This window comes from Carcharodon carcharias, chromosome 9 (assembly GCF_017639515.1).
Source record: "Carcharodon carcharias isolate sCarCar2 chromosome 9, sCarCar2.pri, whole genome shotgun sequence".
NCBI lineage: Eukaryota > Metazoa > Chordata > Chondrichthyes > Lamniformes > Lamnidae > Carcharodon > Carcharodon carcharias.
Window position 1 is genome coordinate 84,628,727 of NC_054475.1, and position 21,189 is coordinate 84,649,915.

Sequence of the window (21,189 nt, forward strand, 5' to 3'; positions counted from 1 at the left end):
ATAGAGAGACCAAGTTTCCCTTGTGGATTTGGTCCACCTGGCACACATCATCTGCCATGGCATAAAAAAAATATTGTTCAGATCATCAAAGCAAGCTCCCTTGGCATACTTTTCAATAGTTTTGAATACATAAGAGCACTTTCTCCAGCGGACAAAGCACTTGAATGCATTCATAACTTACACAAAAATGGTCAATGTAATTGTCAACAAACCTTTTCAGGACAGAGCCTGATGATCAATGCTTGAATTAAAAACATGGTTTACCTATCAGACAGCATCTAATAATGACATATGAAGTTGTCAGGACCTTTCAAACTTACCGGTCAAAAGTTTCCAACTCCATAGCAGGTTTCCTCAAGGTTCATGAACTGACTTATCTGGTGGGGTTCCCACGGACTTCTAGATTCCTCTCATCATGACCAAAATATCGCGGGGATGAAATTAAAATTTCCCCTAGGCCTTTATATAATGGCAACCCTGATTTCACAGGATATGCTAGAAGACTGAAACCTACCACATTACCTGCCTAGGGGAAGGTGCCGTGGTTGGGAATGGAGGGGCTAAGTTAGAAATTGGTAGCTCAAAGACCTCATTTTGCTAATTCCTGACCCATTTCCAGGCAAGCATGGCAGGGGAAAATATGACCCGTTATTGAAAAAAGCAATCCTGACTGCAGACGAAATTTGCTGTTTTTCTGACATGAGCTCATCTGTTTATTCCAATCAATATGCAGTTAAAATCTTCCGTTCAACCAATCCTGCTTTTACTATATGCTTTCCTAATCTCTGCTTTAATATATTTGCCATTTCACAGCTACAATGGGGGTGGGGGCCTATATATGCTTCTGCAACAGTATTAAGTCCTTCTCTATTTTTAATTCTACCCATAAAGTCTTCACTGCCTGTTTATCTCTTGTTATATCACCACTTATCATCAAAGTAATTTCATCTTTAACCACTAACACTACTCCTCTCCTCTACTAGGTTCTCCAGTCTTCTTATAGACCTTATAGCCTGATATATTTAGTATACGGTCCTAACTGTCTTTCGGAGCCACGTCTCAGTAATGGATCCCATGTCATACCAACAAGTTGCATTAGCATCTGCAATTTATTCTGTGCATTTCTAAATAATACTTATTTGGGCCACAGACTCTAACCTGGATTTCTGTTTTAATGTTTCACTCACTCATTCTTATTTCTCTCTCCTGGTTTAATCACTTTACATCTTTTAGTTTTCCCTTTACCTGTAGGTCCATTAAATGTCATTTCTGACCATTACATTATTCTCTTTCATTTTATTTGTTTTTGAGCTATTATTTATGTTAAAGACCTCAGTCCTCCTCCCATTTACTAGCCTATTTTCCTGGTGACCGCCCTATCCATCTTTTCCATTAGGACCCTGGTCCCAGCCCGATGCAGATGGAGCCCATCTCCCAGTGGTACAATTCCTTTCTGTTCCAGTATTGGTGCCGGCACACTGTGAAACGTAACCTCTCTTTCTCACATCATTCCTTCAACCATATGTTCACCTCCTTAACCTGCTTATCCCCGTGCCAATTCGCTTGAGGCTCCAGAGATTATAACCCTTGAAACCCTGTCCATCCCCTAGTTTCTAGTGCTTCCTGAACAGGACCTCTTGTCTACTCTTCTCTATATTATTGGTCCATGGACCACCACAATGATTGGACCCTCCTCTCCCTCGCCAATAGCCTTTCAATCTCTTGTAACACTCAATTTACAAACTGACCATGTTAAATGCACAAAGAGACATAGGATGGGATTTTCCAACCCTGTCCACCGCCAGGATCGCCCAGTCCCGCTGCAAGTCAATGGACATTTGGCTGGTCCGTCGAATCTCCCGCGGTGGGTGTCCCCATGATGGGGCCAGAAAATCACAGCCAAAGAGTGAAGTATATAATTCTTTGACTAAGAAATGTGCATGAAATGGATTATACTGGTGTATTTACCTCAGCATCAGCCAGCTTAGAGAAGTCTGAACGTTTTCCAATGTAGAATTCAATTCCTTGAGAGGCTCCCTCCAGGGTAACACCTCGGATCAGGAGTAAAACTAGGCCCAAATAAGGGAATGTCACAAAAAAATATGCCACCTGACCATGGAGAGTAGCTTGTTAGATTTTCCTTTATTGCTGGTACAACATTTATAGTATTGAATCCAACTGAATGATAAACTAATAAGACTGTAATGAAGCAGAAGACAATTGGGGGAGTAATATACATGTAGTGTATATTTAACACTGAGCTACAGATCGAGTCTAAATGGCAAAATATTAATATAACTCTAAACCTGCATTGATAAGAGCAATATCAACGCATTCTAAAAAGTACAATGGATCAAATGCAATAAAGTTGATCCATAGATCTCAATACTACTTCTGTTGTCCAATTAAGCCTTAGTCTGCACTGGAGTGCTGCTTTGGGCTGCAGTAGAGTGCTTAGGTTGGAGTTTGGTGACTGAGGGAATTTAAGGGTTAATTTCTATCTAAAGTCTAGTCTTTCTTTAATTTAGGAATTAAATAAGTTGCTGTTTGGGTTGGAAGAAGGTGAGTTTTAGGCCAGCTTTAAAACAGGCTCTGCTTGCAGCTACAACTGGTTAATTAGATAACTGGCTTAAACAGGTTTTCAGAGGCTAGATTCAGAGACTATAAAAACAGGCCATCTTACAATGCTGACTTGGTCTGTACTGGAGTGCTACTTTGGGCTGCAGTAGAATGCTTAAGTTGGAGTTTGGTGACTGAGGGAGATCGGTGAGGTGGGAACGAGGTGATCCTTTGAGTACCAGGAGCAGGGTCGGGTAAGTATTTACTACTTTTATTGCTTATATTTTTTAAGGTCTTATTTTGTGGTTCATCGTTTGTAAAGACTATATTCTGTAATAACGAGGGAAGAAGGGCCCTAGAGTAATTGATATTATTTGATATTAAGTATCTTCCAAAAGACTTAATTTAATTTAAAGGGGTAAGTCATGGCAGGAGAGCTCAAAGTCGTGGTGTGTTGCTCCTGCTCTATGTGGGAAGCCAGGAACATTTCCAGTGCCCGTATGTGTGCAGGAATTGTCTCCAGCTGCAGCTCCTGGAAGCCCGGGTTTCGGCAGCTGGGGATACTGTGGACCATCCGTGAGGCGGAATGTATCGTGGATAGCATGTATAGAGAGGTGGTCACACCACAGGCTAAGTGTCCACAGGCAGGAAGGGACTAGGTGACCACCAGGCAGAGCAAGAGGACTAGGTAGGCAGTGCAGGAATTTCCTGTGGCTATTCCTCTGCAAAACAGATAAACTGCTTTGGATATTGTTGTGGGGAATGGCCTCTCAGGGGAAAGCAGCAACAGCCAAATTTGTTACACCACGGTTGGCACTGCTGCACAGGGGAGAAGTAAAAAGTGTGGGAATGCAATAGCTATACGGGATTCAATTGTAAGCGGAATAGATAGACATTTCTGGGGCCACAAACGAGACTCCAGGATGGTATGTTGCCTCCCTGGTGCTAGGGTCAAGGAAGTCTCAGAGCAGCTACAAGACATTCTGAAAGGGAAGGTGAACAACCAATGGTCATGGAACACATTGGTACAAACGACATAGGTTAATAAAAGGGATGAGGTCCTAAAAGCAGAACATAGGGAGTTAGGAAATAAGTTGAAAAGTAGGACCTCAAAGGTAGTGATCTCAGGATTACTACCAGTGCCAACTGCTAGTCAGAGTAGAAATGACAGGAGATATTGGATGAATACGTGGCTGAAGAGATAGTGTGCGGGGGGTGGGGGGGGTGGGGGGGGGGGGGGGGGGGGGGGGGTTCAGATTCCTGGGACATTGGGGCTGGTTCTGGGGGAGGTGGGACCAGTCCAAACTGGGCGGGTCATGCCTGGGCAGGAGTGGGACTGATGTCCTGGGGGAATATTTCTCAAGTGGTTGGGGGGTTTTAAACTAAAATGGCAGAGGGATGGGAACCTTTGCAAGGAGTCAGAGGAGGGAGAACCAAGGACAAGAATAAAAGACACAAAGGGGAATTAGAAAAGTGACAGGCAGAGAAATCAAGGGCAAGAATCAAACAGGGCCTCAGTGAATAATAGGGGGAACGGGACAAGTAATGTTAAAAAGACAAGCCTTAAGGCTTTGTGCCTTAACGTGAGGAGCATTCGCAATAAAGTGGATGAATTAACCGCGCAGATAGATGTAAACAGATATGATATAGTCGAGATTATGGAGACATGGCTACAAGGTGACCAGGGATGGGAACTGATCATCCAGGGGTATTCAGTATTTAGGAAGGACAGACAAAAAGGAAAAGACGGTGGAGTTGCATTGCTGGTTAAAGAGGCAATTAATGCAATAGTGAAGAAAGATATTAGCCTCGACGATGTGGAATCTGTTTGGGTAGAGCTGAAAAACACTAAGGGGCAAAAAACATTAATGGGGATTGTATTTAGACACCCAAACTGTGGTGGTGATGCTGGGAATGGCATTAAACAGAAAATTAGAGATGCATGCAATAAAGAAACATCTGTAATTATGGGTGATTTTAATCTCCGTATAGATTGGGCAAATCAAATTATTAACAATACCATAGAGGAGGAATTCCTGGAGTGTATATGGGATGGCTTTCTAGACCAATACATTGAGGAACAAACTAGAAAACAGGCCATCCTAGAATGGGTATTGTGTAACAAGAAAGGAATAATTGGCAATCTAGTTGTGCGAGGGCCCTTGGGGATGAGCGACCATAATATGATAGAATTCTTCATCAAAATGGAGAGTGATGTAGTTGATTCTGAAACTAGGGTCATGAATCATAATAAAGGGAATTAAGATGTTATGAGATGCAAGTTGGCTATGATCGATTGGGAAATGTTACTTAAAGGGATGATGGTCGATAAGCAATGGCAAACATTCAAAGAGTGCTTGGGTGAACTGCAACAATTGTTTATTCCTATCTGGCACAAAAGTAAAACAGGAAAGGTGGCCAAACCATGGCTTACATGGGAAATTAGAAATAGTATTAGATTCAAGGGAGAGGCATACAAATAGGCCCAAAAAAACAACAGACCTGAGGATTGGGAGCAATTTAGCATTCAGCAAAGGAGGACCAAGGGATTGATTAAGAAGGGGGAAATAGAGTACAAGAGTAAGCTTGCGGGGAACATAAAAACTGACTGTAAAAGTTTCTATAGGTATATGAAGAGAAAAAGATTGGTAAAGACAATGAAGGTCCCTTACAGTCAGAAACAGGGGAATTTATGATGGGGAACAAAGAAATGGCTGACCAACTAAATACATACTTTGGTTCTGTCTTCACAAAGGAGGACACAAATAACATACCAGAAATGTTGGGAAACACAGGGTTTAGTGAGAGGGAGGAACTGCAATAAATCAGTATTAGTAGGGAAATGGTGTTGGGGAAATTGATGGGATTGAAGGCCAATAAATCCCCAGGGCCTGATAATCTACATCCCAGAGTATTTAAGGAAGTGGCCCTAGAAATAGTGGATGCATTGATGGTCATCTTCCGAGATTCTTTAGGCTCTGGAACAGTTCCTACAGATTGGAGTGTAGCTAATGTAACCCCACTATTTAAAAAGTGAGGTAGAGAGAAAACAGAGAATCATAGACCAGTTAGCCTGACGTCAATAGTGGGGAAAATTTTGAAGTCCATTATAAAAGACTTAATAGAACTTGGAAAACAGTGGCAGAATCGGACAGAGTCAGCATGGATTTATGAAAGGGAAATCATGCTTGACAAATCTACTGGAATTTTTTGAGGATGTAACTAGTAGAGTTAATGAGGGAAAGCCAGTGGACGTGGTTTATTTGGACTTTCAGAAGGCTTTTGACAAAGTCCCACATAAGAGGTTAGCATGTAAAATTAAAGTGCATGGGATTGGGGGTAGCGTATTTAGATGGATAGAAAACTGGTTGGCAGACAGGAAACAAAGAGTAGGAATAAACGGGACTTTTTCCGAATGGCATGCAGTGATTAGTGGGGTACCGCAGGGATCGGTGCTGGAACACCAGCTATTCACGATATATATTAATGATTTAGATGAGGGAACTAAATGTAATATCTCCAAATTTGCAGATGACACAAAGCTGGGTGGGAGGGTGAACTGTGAGGAGGATGCAGGGATGCTTCAGTGTGATTTGGACAAGCTGAGTGAGTGGGCAAGTGCATGGCAGATGCAGTACAATGTGGATAAATGTGAGGTTATCCACTTTGGAAGCAAAAACAGGAAAGCAGATTATTATCTGAATGGCTATAAATTGAGAGAGGGGAATGTGCAATGAGACCTGGGTGTCCTTGTACATCAGGTAAGCATGCAAGTGCAGCAGGCGGTAAAGAAGGCAAATGGTATGTTGGCCTTCATAGCCAGCGGATTTGAGTACAGGAGCAGGGATGTCTTGCTGCAATTATACAGGGCCTTGGTGAGACCACACCTGGGATATTGTGTGCACTTTTGGTCTCCTTATCTGAGGAAGGGTGTTCTTGCTATAGAGGGAGTACAGCGAAGATTTACCAGACTGATTCCTGGGATGGCAAGACTGACATATGAGGAGAGATTGATAAAAACAAAAAAACTGCGGATGCTGGAAATCCAAAACAAAAACAGAATTACCTGGAAAAACTCAGCAGGTCTGGCAGCATCGGTGGAGAAGAAAAGAGTTGACGTTTCAAGTCCTCATGACCCTTCGACAGAACTTGAGTTCGAGTCCAAGAAAGAGTTGAAATATAAGCTGGTTTAAGGTGTGTGGGGGGGGGGTGGAGAGAGAGAGAGAGAGAGAAGTGGAGGGGGGGTGTGGTTGTAGGGACAAACAAGCAGTGATAGAAGCAGATCATCAAAAGATGTCAACAACAATAGAACAAAAGAACACATAGGTGTTAAAGTTGGTGATATTAACTAAACGAATGTGCTAATTAAGAATGGATGGTAGGGCACTCAAGGGATAGCTCTAGTGGGGGTGGGGAGAGCATAAAGATTTTAAGATACTTAAAAATAATGGAAATAGGTGGGAAAAGAAAAATCTATATAATTTATTGGAAAAAAAAGGAAGGGGGAAACAGAAAGGGGGTGGGGATGGGGGAGGGAGCTCACGACCTAAAGTTGTTGAATTCAATATTCGATCCGGAAGGCTGTAAAGTGCCTAGTCGGAAGATGAGATGTTGTTCCTCCAGTTTGCGTTGGGCTTCACTGGAACAAAGCAGCAAGCCAAGGACAGACATGTGGGCAAGAGAGCAGGGTGGAGTGTTAAAATGGCAAGCGACAGGGAGGTTTGGGTCATTCTTGCGGACAGACCGCAGGTGTTCTGCAAAGCGGTCGCCCAGTTTACATTTGGTCTCTCCAATGTAGAGGAGACCACATTAGGAGCAACGAATGCAGTAGACTAAGTTGGGGGAAATGCAAATGAAATGCTGCTTCACTTGAAAGGAGTGTTTGGGCCCTTGGACAGTGAGGAGAGAGGAAGTGAAGGGGCAGGTGTTGCATCTTTTGCGTGGGCATGGGGTGGTGACATAGGAGGGGGTTGAGGAGTTGGGGGTGATGGAGGAGTGGACCAGGGTGTCCCGGAGGGAGCGATCCCTACGGAATGCCGATAGGGGGGGTGAAGGGAAGATGTGTTTGGTGGTGGCATCATGCTGGAGTTGGCGGAAATGGCGGAGGATGATCCTTTGAATGCGGAGGCTGGTGGGGTGATAAGTGAGGACAAGGGGGACCCTATCATGTTTCTGGGAGGGAGGAAAAGGCGTGAGGGCGGATGCGCGGGAGATGGGCTGGACACGGTTGAGGGCCCTGTCAACGACCGTGGGTGGAAAACCTCGGTTAAGGAAGAAGGAGGACATGTCAGAGGAACTGTTTTTGAAGATGGCATCATCGGAACAGATGCGACGGAGGCGAAGGAACTGAGAGAATGGGATGGAGTCCTTACAGGAAGCGGGGTGTGAGGAGCTGTAGTCGAGGTAGCTGTGGGAGTGGGTGGGTTTGTAATGGATATTGGTGGACAGTCTATCACCAGAGATTGAGACAGAGAGGTCAAGGAAGGGAAGGGAAGTGTCAGAGATGGACCATGTGAAAATAATGGAGGGGTGGAGATTGGAAGCAAAATTAATACATTTTTCCAAGTCCCGACGAGAGCATGAAGCGGCACCGTTCCAGTCCTACTCCGGCCCCCTTCCACAACTCTTTCTCCGGTACATCGATGATTACTTCGGTGCCGCTTCATGCTCTCGTCGGGACTGAAAAAATTTATTAATTTTGCTTCCAATCTCCACCCCTCCATCATTTTCACGTGGTCCATCTCTGACACTTCCCTTCCCTTCCTTGACCTCTCTGTCTCAATCTCTGGTGATAGACTGTCCACCAATATCCATTACAAACCCACCCACTCCCACAGCTACTTCGACTACAGCTCCTCACACCCCGCTTCCTGTAAGGACTCCATCCCATTCTCTCAGTTCCTTCGCCCCCGTCGCATCTGTTCCAATGATGCCACCTTCAAAAACAGTTCCTCTGACATGTTCTCCTTCTTCCTTAACCGGGGTTTTCCACCCACGGTCGTTGACAGGGCCCTCAACCGTGTCCAGCCCATCTCCCGCACATCGGCCCTCACGCCTTTTCCTCCCTCCCAGAAACATGATAGGGTCCCCCTTGTCCTCACTTATCACCCCACCAGCCTCCGCATTCAAAGGATCATCCTCCGCCATTTCCGCCAACTCCAGCATGATGCCACCACCAAACACATCTTCCCTTCACCCCCCCTATCGGCATTCCGTAGGGATCGCTCCCTCCGGGACACCCTGGTCCACTCCTCCATCACCCCCTACTCCTCAACCCCCTCCTATGGCACCACCCCATGCCCACGCAAAAGATGCAACACCTGCCCCTTCACTTCCTCTCTCCTCACCGTCCAAGTGCCCAAACACTCCTTTCAAGTGAAGCAGCATTTCACTTGCATTTCCCCCAACTTAGTCTACTGCATTCGTTGTTCCCAATGTGGTCTCCTCTACATTGGAGAAACCAAATGTAAACTGGGCAACCGCTTTGCAGAACACCTGCGGTTTGTCCACAAGAATGACCCAAACCTCCCTGTCGCTTGCCATTTTAACACTCCACCCTGCTCTCTTGCCCACATGTCTGTCCTTGGCTTGCTGCATTGTTCCAGTGAAGCCCAACGCAAACTGGAGGAACAACACCTCATCTTCCGACTAGGCACTTTACAGCCTTCCAGACTGAATATTGAATTCAACAACGTTAGGTCATGAGCTCCCTCCCCATCCCCACTCCCTTTCTGTTTCCCCCTTCCTTTTTTTTCCAATAAATTATATAGATTTTTCTTTTCCCACCTATTTCCATTATTTTTAAATATCTTAAAATCTTTTATGCTCTCCCCACCCCCACTAGAGTTATACCTTGAGTGCCCTACCATCCATTCTTAATTAGCACATTCGTTTAGATAATATCACCAACTTTAACACCCATGTGTTCTTTTGTTCTATTGTTGTTGAGATCTTTTGATGATCTGCTTCTATCACTGCTTGTTTGTCCCTCCCTCCACTTCTCTCTCCCTCTCTCTCTCCGCCCCCCCCCACCCCACCCCCCCCACACACACACCTTAAACCAGCTTATATTTCAACTCTTTCTTGGACTCGAACTCAAGTTCTGTCGAAGGGTCATGAGGACTCGAAACATCAACTCTTTTCTTCTCCGCCGATGCTGCCAGATCTGCTGAGTTTTTCCAGGTAATTCTGTTTTTGTTGAGGAGAGATTGAGTTGGTTAGGATTATATTCGCTGGAGTTCAGAAGAATGACGGGGGATCTCTTAGAAACCTATAAAATTCTAACAGGACTAGATAGGGTGGATGCAGGAAACATGTTCCCAATGGTGGAGGAGTTCAGACCCAGGGGTTACAGTCGGAGGATAAAGGGTAGACCATATAGGACTGAGGTAAGGAGAAATTTCTTCACCTAGAGAGTGGTGAACCTGTGGAATTCGCTACCACAGAAAGTTGAGGCCAAAACATTGTATATTTTCAAGAAGGAGTTAGATATAGCTCTTGGGGGGGTGAAAGGGATCAAAAGATATGGGAGGAAAGCGGGAACAGGCTATTGAGCTGGATGATCAGCCATGATCATAATGAATGGCGCAGCAGGCTTGAAGGGCTGAATGACCTACTCCTGCTCCTATATTTTATGTTGCCATATTTAGTTCACTCAAATAAAACTTAAAAATCACATCTACTGAAGAGATTAACAAACTGCAATTACAAATATGATCCTTAAGAGAACCCAAGACATTTTACAACTAGCTTTTGATATACATATGCAATGTAGTTAATATTGCAATACATGCAAACACAGAAGCTATTTGTGCTCAGCAATGCCCCACAAGAAGCAATAAGATAAATCAGGTCTCGGGGAGAACATTTTATAAGCAAAGAGCCCTTAAAAGATCCAGAATGATTCAGATAGGCCATTTCTGAGCTGTTTAGAGGTTAATTTTGCTTTATTCTTTGCCAGTTGTTAAGGCATTAATTTAATTTTGCCTCTACCTCCCTTCCCATGAGCATGTGGGCTGTCAATCACAATCATTTAAAATAATATGTTTGGAAAAAGTGCAGAGGGGTAATAGCATATGTCCACCCAAAAGATGAGGAATCTGCAACTGCAAAAAGGGATGGTCTTGCTTTGACCAGCAGTGCGTGTATAGACACTTCTCCACCAGAGGGGGCTTTACTACAGTAACTGAATGTTTGACTAACCTTGATACCAGTTGATTTCTCAGAAGACATGATGCTTTATGCAGTACTACATCAAAAAATGATAGTAATAGGGATCAGGAGCTAGGTCACCCAATTGCTGCAGTTAACAAGGTGCGACCAATCACATTTGCCACCCTGTCACAATGAACAATGGCCAGGGGGTGGTGGGAGAATCTCAGGGTCTGGGTCAGAAGTGACACAGGTATTGAATTGTGAGGGCTCTTGCAGCTACCATACAATAGAAAGCTGGCACATTCAAGGGACAGTAACAATCAACAGTGCCCTGAAACTTGACTGGACCTCTTTGTAGAGAAATGATGTGATCGTGACCATGCAGAGTCAATAAAAGGCAACCCTCTTCACAAGCCAAAATCTCATACATCAAGATAGATATAAAAGCAAAGAACTGTGGATGCTGGAAATCCAAAACAAAAACAGAAACAGAAATACCTGGAAAAACTCAGCAGGTCTGGCAGCATCGGCGGAGACGAGCACAGCTGACGTTTCGAGTCCTCATGATCCTTCAACAGAACTGTTGAGTTTTTCCAGGCAGTTCTGTTTCTGAGCTCATACATCAACTTTGGAAAAGCCAGGGGCATCACCTATCAGCAGACCCAGACCTGTAACTAAGGCTCACTTTGTCTTTGTTTTTGTGTTCTATTTCTTAATACATTTCCCCTATTGCCTTGACCAATATAGAAATATTGTTTAATGTTAGCTAAAGTTAGTTTTACCTTTCCTGAAAATTTGATTCCTTTACATAGCACAAGAAAAACCACCAGCCAGGATAGTAACAGACAGAGGGCTAGATGCCAGACAATTCCACCAGTCTCATTAATCGATCTTGAACGGTGTAAAACTATTGCACTAAATGAAAAATGACAGCACATGTTAGGACAGTGTTCACTATATACAAGGGCATATTCCCTCTTGTACAATTCAAGGGTTAATTCTTGACGGAGGTCCAGAGATGTTTTTAATACTTGGAAAAGAGGGTCGCAGTACAACAAAGAAAAATGCAGCAGTGTGTGAACTAAGAAACACAAACAAAGACAAATTTAACTCATCATTGGTTCCCTGAGCAAGGAACAATCGTACCTGTGGCTCAGTCTTTTGGGGGCATAACTAACATGGATGCTAACATCTCTTTGTCCTTTTGTCTCTGACATCTTTTGGTTATCTCCACCTATCACCGGCCCTCTATCCAGCTCTACTGGTCCCACCACCCCCCCTTAAATCAGTTTATATTTCACCTCTTTTCTATTTTTCCTTAGTTCTGTTGAAGAGTCATATTGATTTGAAACATTAACTGTGTTCGTCTCCTCAGATGCTGTCAGACCTGCTGAGTTTTTCCAGGTATTTTTGGTTTTGTTATGGATGCTAAGGGAGTGCCTATGGGTGTTAGCCATGTGGCATCCCAGCTGGCATTTGACAAGCTTCCAAATATGGGATTGTGCCCTTTAAGATCAAGGTGGGCAGCATGCAAATTTGGTACACTCATCTTAATTGAATGATTGTAGCACTGGGCCGAGCAGGTCTCACATTGCCCTCCCCTCCTAAATGTTAGCTGCAACCTCTGCATGCAGCTGGATTAGCCTGGCAGCATTTTTGGAAACCATGTGGTGCAGCCAGCCTTCCCTTCTTAAAGGCAGACCCTCCCTCCTACCCTCAGCTACTAAAAGGAAGCGGTACTGCAGAAGTGAATGCTGATGGTCACTGAGGCTGGAAGAAAATAGATGCAGTGAAATTTAAGGAGCTCATTAAAACAGTTATTAACCTCAGTGAGATATCTCTGACTGGAATTAAATGCTGTCTACCAAATTTAATGTGTGGTGCATGGAGATCACAGGCCATCATATCCACGACCAAAAGGTGGTGGTTTCCAGTTGAGGCCTTAGGATCTGAGGGGAAGATCAGCCATTCTGGGACTGCCTTCCATTGGAGTGGAGGCTTTTGCCAAAAAGGGTGAGGAGGCGCGGAGGAGTGGGGTAGTCTGAGGAGCTAAGAGGCAATTGATGGGCATTCCCTCCTTGAACAGCAGTCAATGAAAGGGGTGGGACTCATCCACACCATCCTCCTGCACCCAAAAGCATGGAGGAGAGACATTGAGGAAGGGTGTGCCAGGCCCCAGAGCACCATTACACGGGTAGCAGTCACAAAAATGGGTACAGGCCACAGCTGGACAGGCCACAGCTGAGACGCCATGGTGAAAGGCAGCAGGAGAGTGGCTGAAGAGGGGTCGTGACATGTCTCAGATTGTTCAGAAGTCACATGAATTATCTGTAGATGTCAGAACAACAATGCCAGAAAGCGCTGCACCTGTCAAGGGGGTCCATCACTGACCGATACTGCAAGGACCACCTGTGACCAATAGGACTAGGTAGTCATCCAATGTTGGAGGCACTGAAAATCACCGCAGCACTGAATTTCTATGCCTTCGGCTCCTTCCAAGGATTCACCAGGGACATGTGCAGTATATCCTAAGCAGCTACATACCACTGTGTTAGAGAGGTGACCAAAGCACTGTTTAAGAGGCCTGGAGAGGTTGTGTGCTACTGCACTGACACCGATAGCCAGGCTCTGAGGTCTGCTGGCTTAGGGGTCATTGCAGGATTTTCAGATCAAGGGTTTAATCTATTGCACGCTTATGATCATCTAATCTCCATTGATCCAGACTGCAGCCTTCAGGATGCACTTGTCATGGACAGAATATTTGTGTTCCCTTACTGCTCATTTTGAATGAAGGTTGTGTGGCTTTTCTTACCTTTGGAGTTTGTGTCCAATTAACAAACTCAGCAGCAAGCTTTTGAGTTTAAAATGTTAGTTATTCTCAGGCACTTACCCCAAATTAAATACATCTCTCACACTCGTTCTCTTACACATACAAAGATTAGATACAGATAAGGTATTTATTTATGAAAATAAGGTAATACTTTAACAGTTTATTAGTTATTGCCGTCTCGATTTACAAACTCCAGTCTCCCACGAGGCAAGCGTATAGTCTTTTGAATGGTTTTGATGTGTTAAAGTTGAAGTCAGGGTCTTACGCACTGAAGAATTCACAGCAGGTTGTGAGCTTTCTTGTAATCAAGTTTCTTGGTTCTCAGGTTGGTTACGAACTTCAGCTGCCTGAGGTGTCACAGCCTAGTTCAAATCTGATACACAGATTGGCTGAACTGGTGGTTTCAATGGCTTTGGTGGTTCTGCCTGCAAACAGCTTGCACTGATTTTTAAAAGCAGACAAAAAAAAGGCTGTCTAACCATGTGACTTTCACAAGTTCAAAGTCCTTTCCAAATACGGGTGTGGTGTTCATGTTGATTCTGCCACCTGTGTTATGGGTTAACATCTCTGAGGGCTTGAGACAGTCAGTGAATTTGTTTCAGAAAGACCCATTCATTCTGATAATAACATTTTTGATTGGTTTCAGGAAAGGGCATTCAAACACATCAGCCTAGAAGGTTCTTCTGTGTTGGCTCTTAAACAAAGAGATGTGTGAATTCCCTGGATGGCCGTGATTGTCCATATTTAATTAGGTATTCGCTTGAAACTGGATATTGTCTATGGCTCAAATGCCAAATGTCACACCACGGGTTTGAGCCATACCGGTATTGAACAGGCAACAATTCTGTTCAAGATGTGATTCTATTGCCTGGCCATACCAGGGGAGCTCTGCAATATGACCCAGTGAGGGCTTCCCGAACCATGGTCGTTTGCTTCATTCTGTATAGCGTCGCACAGCAGAGAGGTCAGATCTTGCATCCAGAGTTTCATTCCTCTTCTGACAAGGAGGATGTGGAGGAGGAGGCTGAGGAGGCAGGACAGCAACATCCGCCATCTGCACCAGAAGCCAGAGCCTTGCAGAAATGTGCTAGGGAGGCTCATAACAATCTAACTCACATCCGCTTCCAGGAGGAATAATCTAGCTCAGCAGGCTGCCACAAATCACCAACTGGCCACATCTGCCTCACATGTTATCAGACATATTACTTACCTGTGCCCATCGCCCAGTCTCTCCAAGTCCAGTGCCCAAAAAACGGAGATGGCCACTTACAAACAGGTAGGTAATGCTCCAATTTTGATGGAGCCATTCTGAAGCCATCAACCACTGAATAAAGAATGCAGGAATAAATGCATCAAAACAATTTAAAGAAACATAAAGACCAATAAGTAACATCAAATGCTTAAACAGTCTAAGTGCCTTTTCTGTAGTGCTTCACAGTGTTCTGAGGAGCTGTGGCCCTGGCATCAACAGCTGACCAACAGAGGGCGCCGGTGAGAAGCAACTGAAGCATTCTAGGAGAAGTCACTGCAGCCACTGCGATTCAGGAGGGAATTGAGGAGGACCCACTGTCAAAGAACGGACAGCCCCAAGCATTACATTGCTGTAGTGTTTCCATCCCTTCCTCCTCCTCAAACCTAAAAAAAAAGAGAGAGAGGAAGAGGCAATGCCTTCAGGAGTGCACCAAACCTGCGAGGGAAACTCTTCTGAAAGTGGATTTTAAAGAAAAAGCAGCTGAATGGTGAGTAAATCCTGGGAGAAGACTCGGGGGGAGAAGCACCGGAGCGGTGAATATCAATCTAGCTTACCTCAGAGATTCACGGCCTTGTCTTCAGGAAGCAGACTCAGAGGGAGGAGCACCAGAGCAGTGAGTATAAATCTAGCTTAGCTTGGGGATTCATGGCTTTGTCTCCAGGAAGCAGACTCGGAGGGAGGAGCACCAGAGCGGTGACCTTGGGGCACAGAGTAACTGAAGCCAAAACTGAAAAAGTGACATTACAGGAAAGCTGTGACCTAATTGTTTGGTAGGAAATCTGCACCAAATTTGGAAAAAAAAAACACTGCAAAGCTAATTAATAAATTAATTATCTAAGTCAAGATGGCTGGGCAGGTGATGTGCTGTAGCTGTATGATGTGGGTGCTGGCAGATCCCATCGCAAGCCGCAGTGAACAATCAGCACCAAGTGTTGGTTGCTGGAGGAACTCCGGCTCAGAATTGATGAGCTGGAGTCTGAGCTCTGAATGCTGCAGTACATCCGGGAGGGGGAGAGTTACCTGGATGCTTTGTTTCAGGAGGCAGTCATACCCGGTAGATTAAGTACCTCAAATTCGGTCTGTGGTCAGGGTCAGCAGGGTGTGACTGCAAGTGAGGCAGGTAAAGGGATCATGTGTTCAGGAACAGAGGAGCCTCAGCTCTTGACCTTGTCCAACAGGTACGAGGCACTTGCTCCCTGTATGGATGAGGAACAAGGCTGTAGGGAGGATGAGCCAGCTGTCCAGGAGGCCATTCAAGAGGGGGGAGCAAAAAGACAAGTGGTAGTTGTAGGGGATTCTATAATTAGGGGAATTGATACCATCCTTTGTAAGCAGCATCGAGAGTTCCGCATGGTATGTTGCCTGCCTGGTGCCAGGGTGAGGGACATCTCTGACCAGATTGAAAGAATATTGGAGAGGGAGGGGGAGGATCCAGTTTTTGTGGTCCATGTCGGGACAAATAACATAGGTAAGATTAGGAAAGAGGACCTGTTGGGGATTATCAGGAACTAGGAAATAATTTAAAGAACAGGTCCTCAAGGGTTATAAGCTCCGGATTAATACCCAAGCCACGTGCAAATTGGCATAGGGACGGGAGAATAAAGGAAGTAAACACGTGGCTAAAGGAGTGATGTGGGAAAGAGGGGTTCCATTTCGTGGGGCATTGGCATCAGTATTGGAACAGGAGGGATCTGTACCGTTGGGACGGTCTCCGCCTGAACCGATCTGGGACCAATGTTCTAGTGAAAAGGGTAAATATGGTGGTCAACAGGACTTTAAACTAGAAAGTTGGGGGGGGGAAGGGTAAAACTCCAAGAAGTATGACTAATGGGAAACAAAGCAGCAGGTTAAGGTGTGGGGGGATGGATTCAACTTCATGGAAAATTATGAAAAAACTGAAAAGAAAGGAGATCCCAGGAGAGGTGATTAAAGTCCCCAGAACACAAAATAGGACAGAGTGTTTGGAAAGGGCTATGAATCTAACTTCAAGCATATCAGATAAAGGGATGACAATGAGAAAAGGCACGGGAAAGACAGGACTGAATATGCTGTATCTGAATGCATGCAGTATACGATATAAGGTAAATGTGCTTGTGGCGCAGATTGAAATTGGCAGGGATGATGTGATGGGTATCATGGAGACATAAGACCATAAGACATAGGAGCAGAAATTATGCCATTCGGTCCATTGAGTCTGCTCCGCCATTCAATCATGGCTGATAGGTTTCTCAATCCCATTCTCCTGCCTTCTCCCCGTGACCTTTGATCCCCTTACCAATCAAGAATCTATCTATCTCGGTCTTAAATACATTCAATGACCTGGCTTCTACAGCCTTCTGTGGCACTGAATTCCATAGATTCACCACTCTCTGGCTAAAGAAGTTTCTCCTCTTCTCTGTTCTAAAAGGTCTTCCCTTTACTCTGAGGCTGTGCCCTCAGGTCCTAGTCTCTCCTACTAATGGAAACATCTTACCCACGTCCACTCTATCTAGGCCTCTCAGTATTCTGTAAGTTTCAATCAGATCTCCCCTCATCCTTCTAAACTCCATCGAGTATAGACCCAGAGTCCTCAAACGTTCCTCATATGTTAAGCCTTTCATTCCTGGGATCATTTTCGTGAACCTCCTCTGGACCCTCTCCAGGGCCAGCACATGACATGGCTGCAAGGGAATCAGGACTGGGAGCTAAATATCCAAGGATATAGATCCTATCGAAAAGATAGGCAGGTTGGCAGAGGGGGTGGTGTTGCTTTGTTAGTAAGAAATGAAATTAAATCGATAGCAAGAAATGACGTAGGGTCAGATGATGTTGAATCTGTGTGGGTAGGGTTAAGGAACCGCAAAGGTAAAAAAACCATAATGGGAGTTATGTAAAGGCCTCCAAACAGTAGTCAGGATGTGGGGCACAAGATACACCAGGAGATAGAAAAGGCGTGTAAGAAAGGCAAGGTTACAGTGATCATGGGGGATTTCAATATGCAGGTAGACTGGGAAAATCAGGTTGGTAGTGGATCCCAAGAAAAGGAATTTGTGGAATGTCTATGAGATGGCTTTTTGGAGCAGCTTGTGGTGGAGCCCACTAGGGAACAGGCAATTCTAGATTTATGTAATGAGGCAGATTTGATAAGGGAGCTTAAGGTGAAGGAACCCTTAGGAGGAAGTGACCATAATATGATAAAATTTACCCTGCAATTTGAGAGGATAAAGCTGGGATCAGATGTAACGGTATTACAGTTGAATAAAGGCAACTACAGAGGCATGAGGGAGGAGCTGGCCAGAATTGACTGGGAGATGTGCCTAGCAGGAAAGACACTGGAACAGCAATGGCAGGAGTTTCTGGGAGTAATTTGGGAGACACAGCAAAAATTCATCCCTAGGATAAAGAAGCATACTAAAGGGAGGACAAGGCAACCACGGCTGACAAGGGAAGTCAGGGACAGCATTAAAGCTAAAGAGAAACCATACAATGCGGCGAAGAGCGGTGGCAAACCAGGGGATTGGGAAGCCTACAAAGACCAACAGAGGACAGCTAAAAAAGAAATAAGGAGGGAGAAAATTAAATATGTGGGTAAACTAGCCAGTAATATAAAAGAAGATTGTAAGAGTTTTTTTAGATATGTAAAGGGTAAGAGAGAGGCAAAAGTGGATATTGGGCCACTGGAAAATGATGCTGGAGAAGTAGTAGTGGGGAACAAAGAAATGGCGGAGGGACTGAATAGGTACTTTGCATCAGTCTTTATGGTGGAAGACACGAGTAACATCCCCAAAATTCTAGAGAGTCAGGGGGCAGAGGTGAGTATTGTGGCCATTACCAAGAAGAATGTGCTAGGAAAACTGAAAGGTCTGAACGTGAATAAATCACCTGGACCAGATGGATTATACCCCAGAGTTCTGAAGGCGATAGCTGAAGAGATAGTGGAGGCGTTAGTGGTGATCTTTCAGGAATCACTGGAGTCAGGGAGGGTCCCAGAGGACTGGAAAACCGCTAATGTAAACCCCCTGTTTAAGAAGGGAGTGAGGCAAAAGACGGGAAATTACAGGCCGATTAGCCTGACCTCGGTCGTTGGTAAGATTTTAGAGTCCATTATTAAGGATGAGATTTTAGAATACTTGGAAGTGCATGGTAAAATAGGGCAAAGTCAGCATGGTTTCATCAAGGGGAGGTCATGCCTGACAAATCTGTTAGAATTCTTTGAGGAGGTAACGAGTAGGTTAAACAAAGGAGAGCCAATGGGTATTATCTACTTGGACTTCCAGAAGGCCTTTGACAAGGTGCCGCACAGGAGGCTGCTCAGTAAATAAGAGCCCATGGTGTTAGAGGCAAGATACTAGCATGGATAGAAGATTGGCTTTCTGGCAGGAGGCAGAGAGTGGGGATAAGGGGATCCTTCTCAGGATGGCGGCCAGTGACTAGTGGGATCAGTGTTGGGACCACAACTTTTCACTTTACACATTAATGATCTAGATGAAGGAACTGAGGGCATCCTGGCGAAGTTTGCAGATGATAGAAAACAGGTGGAGAGACAGATAGTGCTGAGACGGCGGGGAGGCTGCAGAAGGATTTGGACAGGTTAGGAGAATGGGCAAAGAAGTGGCAGATGGAATACAATGTGAGGTCATGCACTTTGGTAGGAAGAATAGAGGCATAGACTATTTTCTAAATGGGGAGAGAATTCAGAAATCTGGACTGCGAAGGGACTTTGGAGTCCTTGTCCAGGATTCTCTTAAGGTTAACTTGCAAGTTGAGTCGGTAGTTAGGAAGGCAAATGCAATGTTGGCATTTATTTCGAGAGGACTAGAATATAAAAGCAGGGATGTGCTGCTGAGGCTTTATAAGGCTCTGGTCAGACCACATTTAGAATATTGTGAGCACTTTTGGGCCCTGTATCTCAGGAAGGATGTTCTGGCCCTGGAGAGGGTCCAGAGGAGGTTCACAAGAATGATCCCAGGAACGAAAGGGTCTATACTCGATGGAGTTTAGAAGGATGAGGGGGATCTGATTGAAACTTACAGAAGACTGAAAGGTCTGGATAGAGTGAACGTGGGGAAGATGTTTTCATTAGTAGGAGAGACTAGGACCTGCGGGCACAGCCGCAGAGTAAAGGGAAGACCTTTTAGAACAGAGATGTGGAGAAACTTCTTTAGCCAGAGAGTGGTGAACCTATGGAATTCATTGCCACAGAAGGCTGCGGAGGCAAGGTCACTGAGTGTATTTAAGACTGAGATAGATAGGTTCTTGATTGGTAAGGGGATCAAAGGTTACGGGGTAAGGCAGGAGAATGGGGTTGAGAAACTTATCAGCCATGATTGAATGGCGGAGCAGACTCAATGGGCCAAATGGTCTAATTTCTGCTCCTATATCTTATGGTCTTATGGACCAGGTGACAGCTGCTTAAAACAATGTCTCGTGATCTGAGGTGACTCTTGCAGTTGTCCCCTGGGTGCCCAAGGCCAGATGCAGTTGCCTCCTCTGAGGTCATGGCTGCTTGAGACAATCGGATATTTGGCAATGGGAAAGGAGCAGCTTGGGAGCATCTTGAGAGGAACTCCCAGATTCATAGACTCATAAACGTTTACAGCACAGAATGAGGCCATTCAGCCCATCATGTTCATGACAGTCAGCAAAGATCTCACTGCACTTATCCCATTCCCCAGCACTTGGCCCATAACTCTGGAGGCTATGGCAATGCAAGTGAATATTTAAATAGTTCTTAAATGTTACGAGAATTTCTGACTCAACCACCCCTTCAGGCAGTGAGTTCCAGATTCCCACCACCCTCTGGGTGAAAAATTTTTTCCTCAATTCCACTCTTAGCCTTCCACCTCTTACCTTAAATCTATGCCCCCTGGTTATTGTCCCCTCTACTAATGGAAAAGGTGCTTTCCTATTCACCCTATCTATGTCCCTCATCATCTTATACACCTCAATCAGGTCCCCTCTCAACTTTCACTGCTCCAAGGAAAACAATCCCAGCCTATCCAATCTTTCCTCATAGCTCAGACCCTCCAGCCCAGGCAGTAGCCTGGTAAATCTCCTCTGCACCCTCTCCAGTGCAATCACATCCTTTCTATAATGTGGTGACCAGAACTGCATGCCAGTTGTGGCCTAACCAGCGTTTTATACAGTTTCAGCATAACCTCCCTGCTCTTGCATTCTAGGCCGTGGCTAAGAAAGGCAAGCAGATGTGACAGGCCTCAGCTCTGCCTCCTTCTTGATGCATAATTGCACCTCCCTGTCTACTGGAGATGGAGGTGCTCCTTTCGGGGAATCCCCATCCCTGTCTTGCATGGCCACTGCAGCATAGAACTCATGACCAAAGCGATTGTATGCAGATCTGCAAGTATACCCAGCAACCTTTGAGTGGTCTGCTGAACCTGGCTCTGCATGAGGGTCG

The 21,189-nt window shown here is 45.0% G+C and overlaps 1 protein-coding gene across 1 annotated transcript in view; it reads right to left on the reverse strand.

The window, feature by feature from the left end:
* The window catches only part of LOC121282436 (sodium- and chloride-dependent neutral and basic amino acid transporter B(0+)-like), a 66,458-nt gene that overhangs the window by 21,886 nt on the left and 23,383 nt on the right, over window positions 1-21,189 (reverse strand). The window contains exons 6-7 of the mRNA XM_041196148.1: window positions 11,496-11,628; window positions 1,969-2,109 (exon numbers count right to left, since the gene is read on the reverse strand). Of these exons, the coding sequence (XP_041052082.1) occupies window positions 1,969-2,109; window positions 11,496-11,628 (274 nt within the window). The remainder of the gene's footprint in view (window positions 1-1,968; window positions 2,110-11,495; window positions 11,629-21,189) is intronic.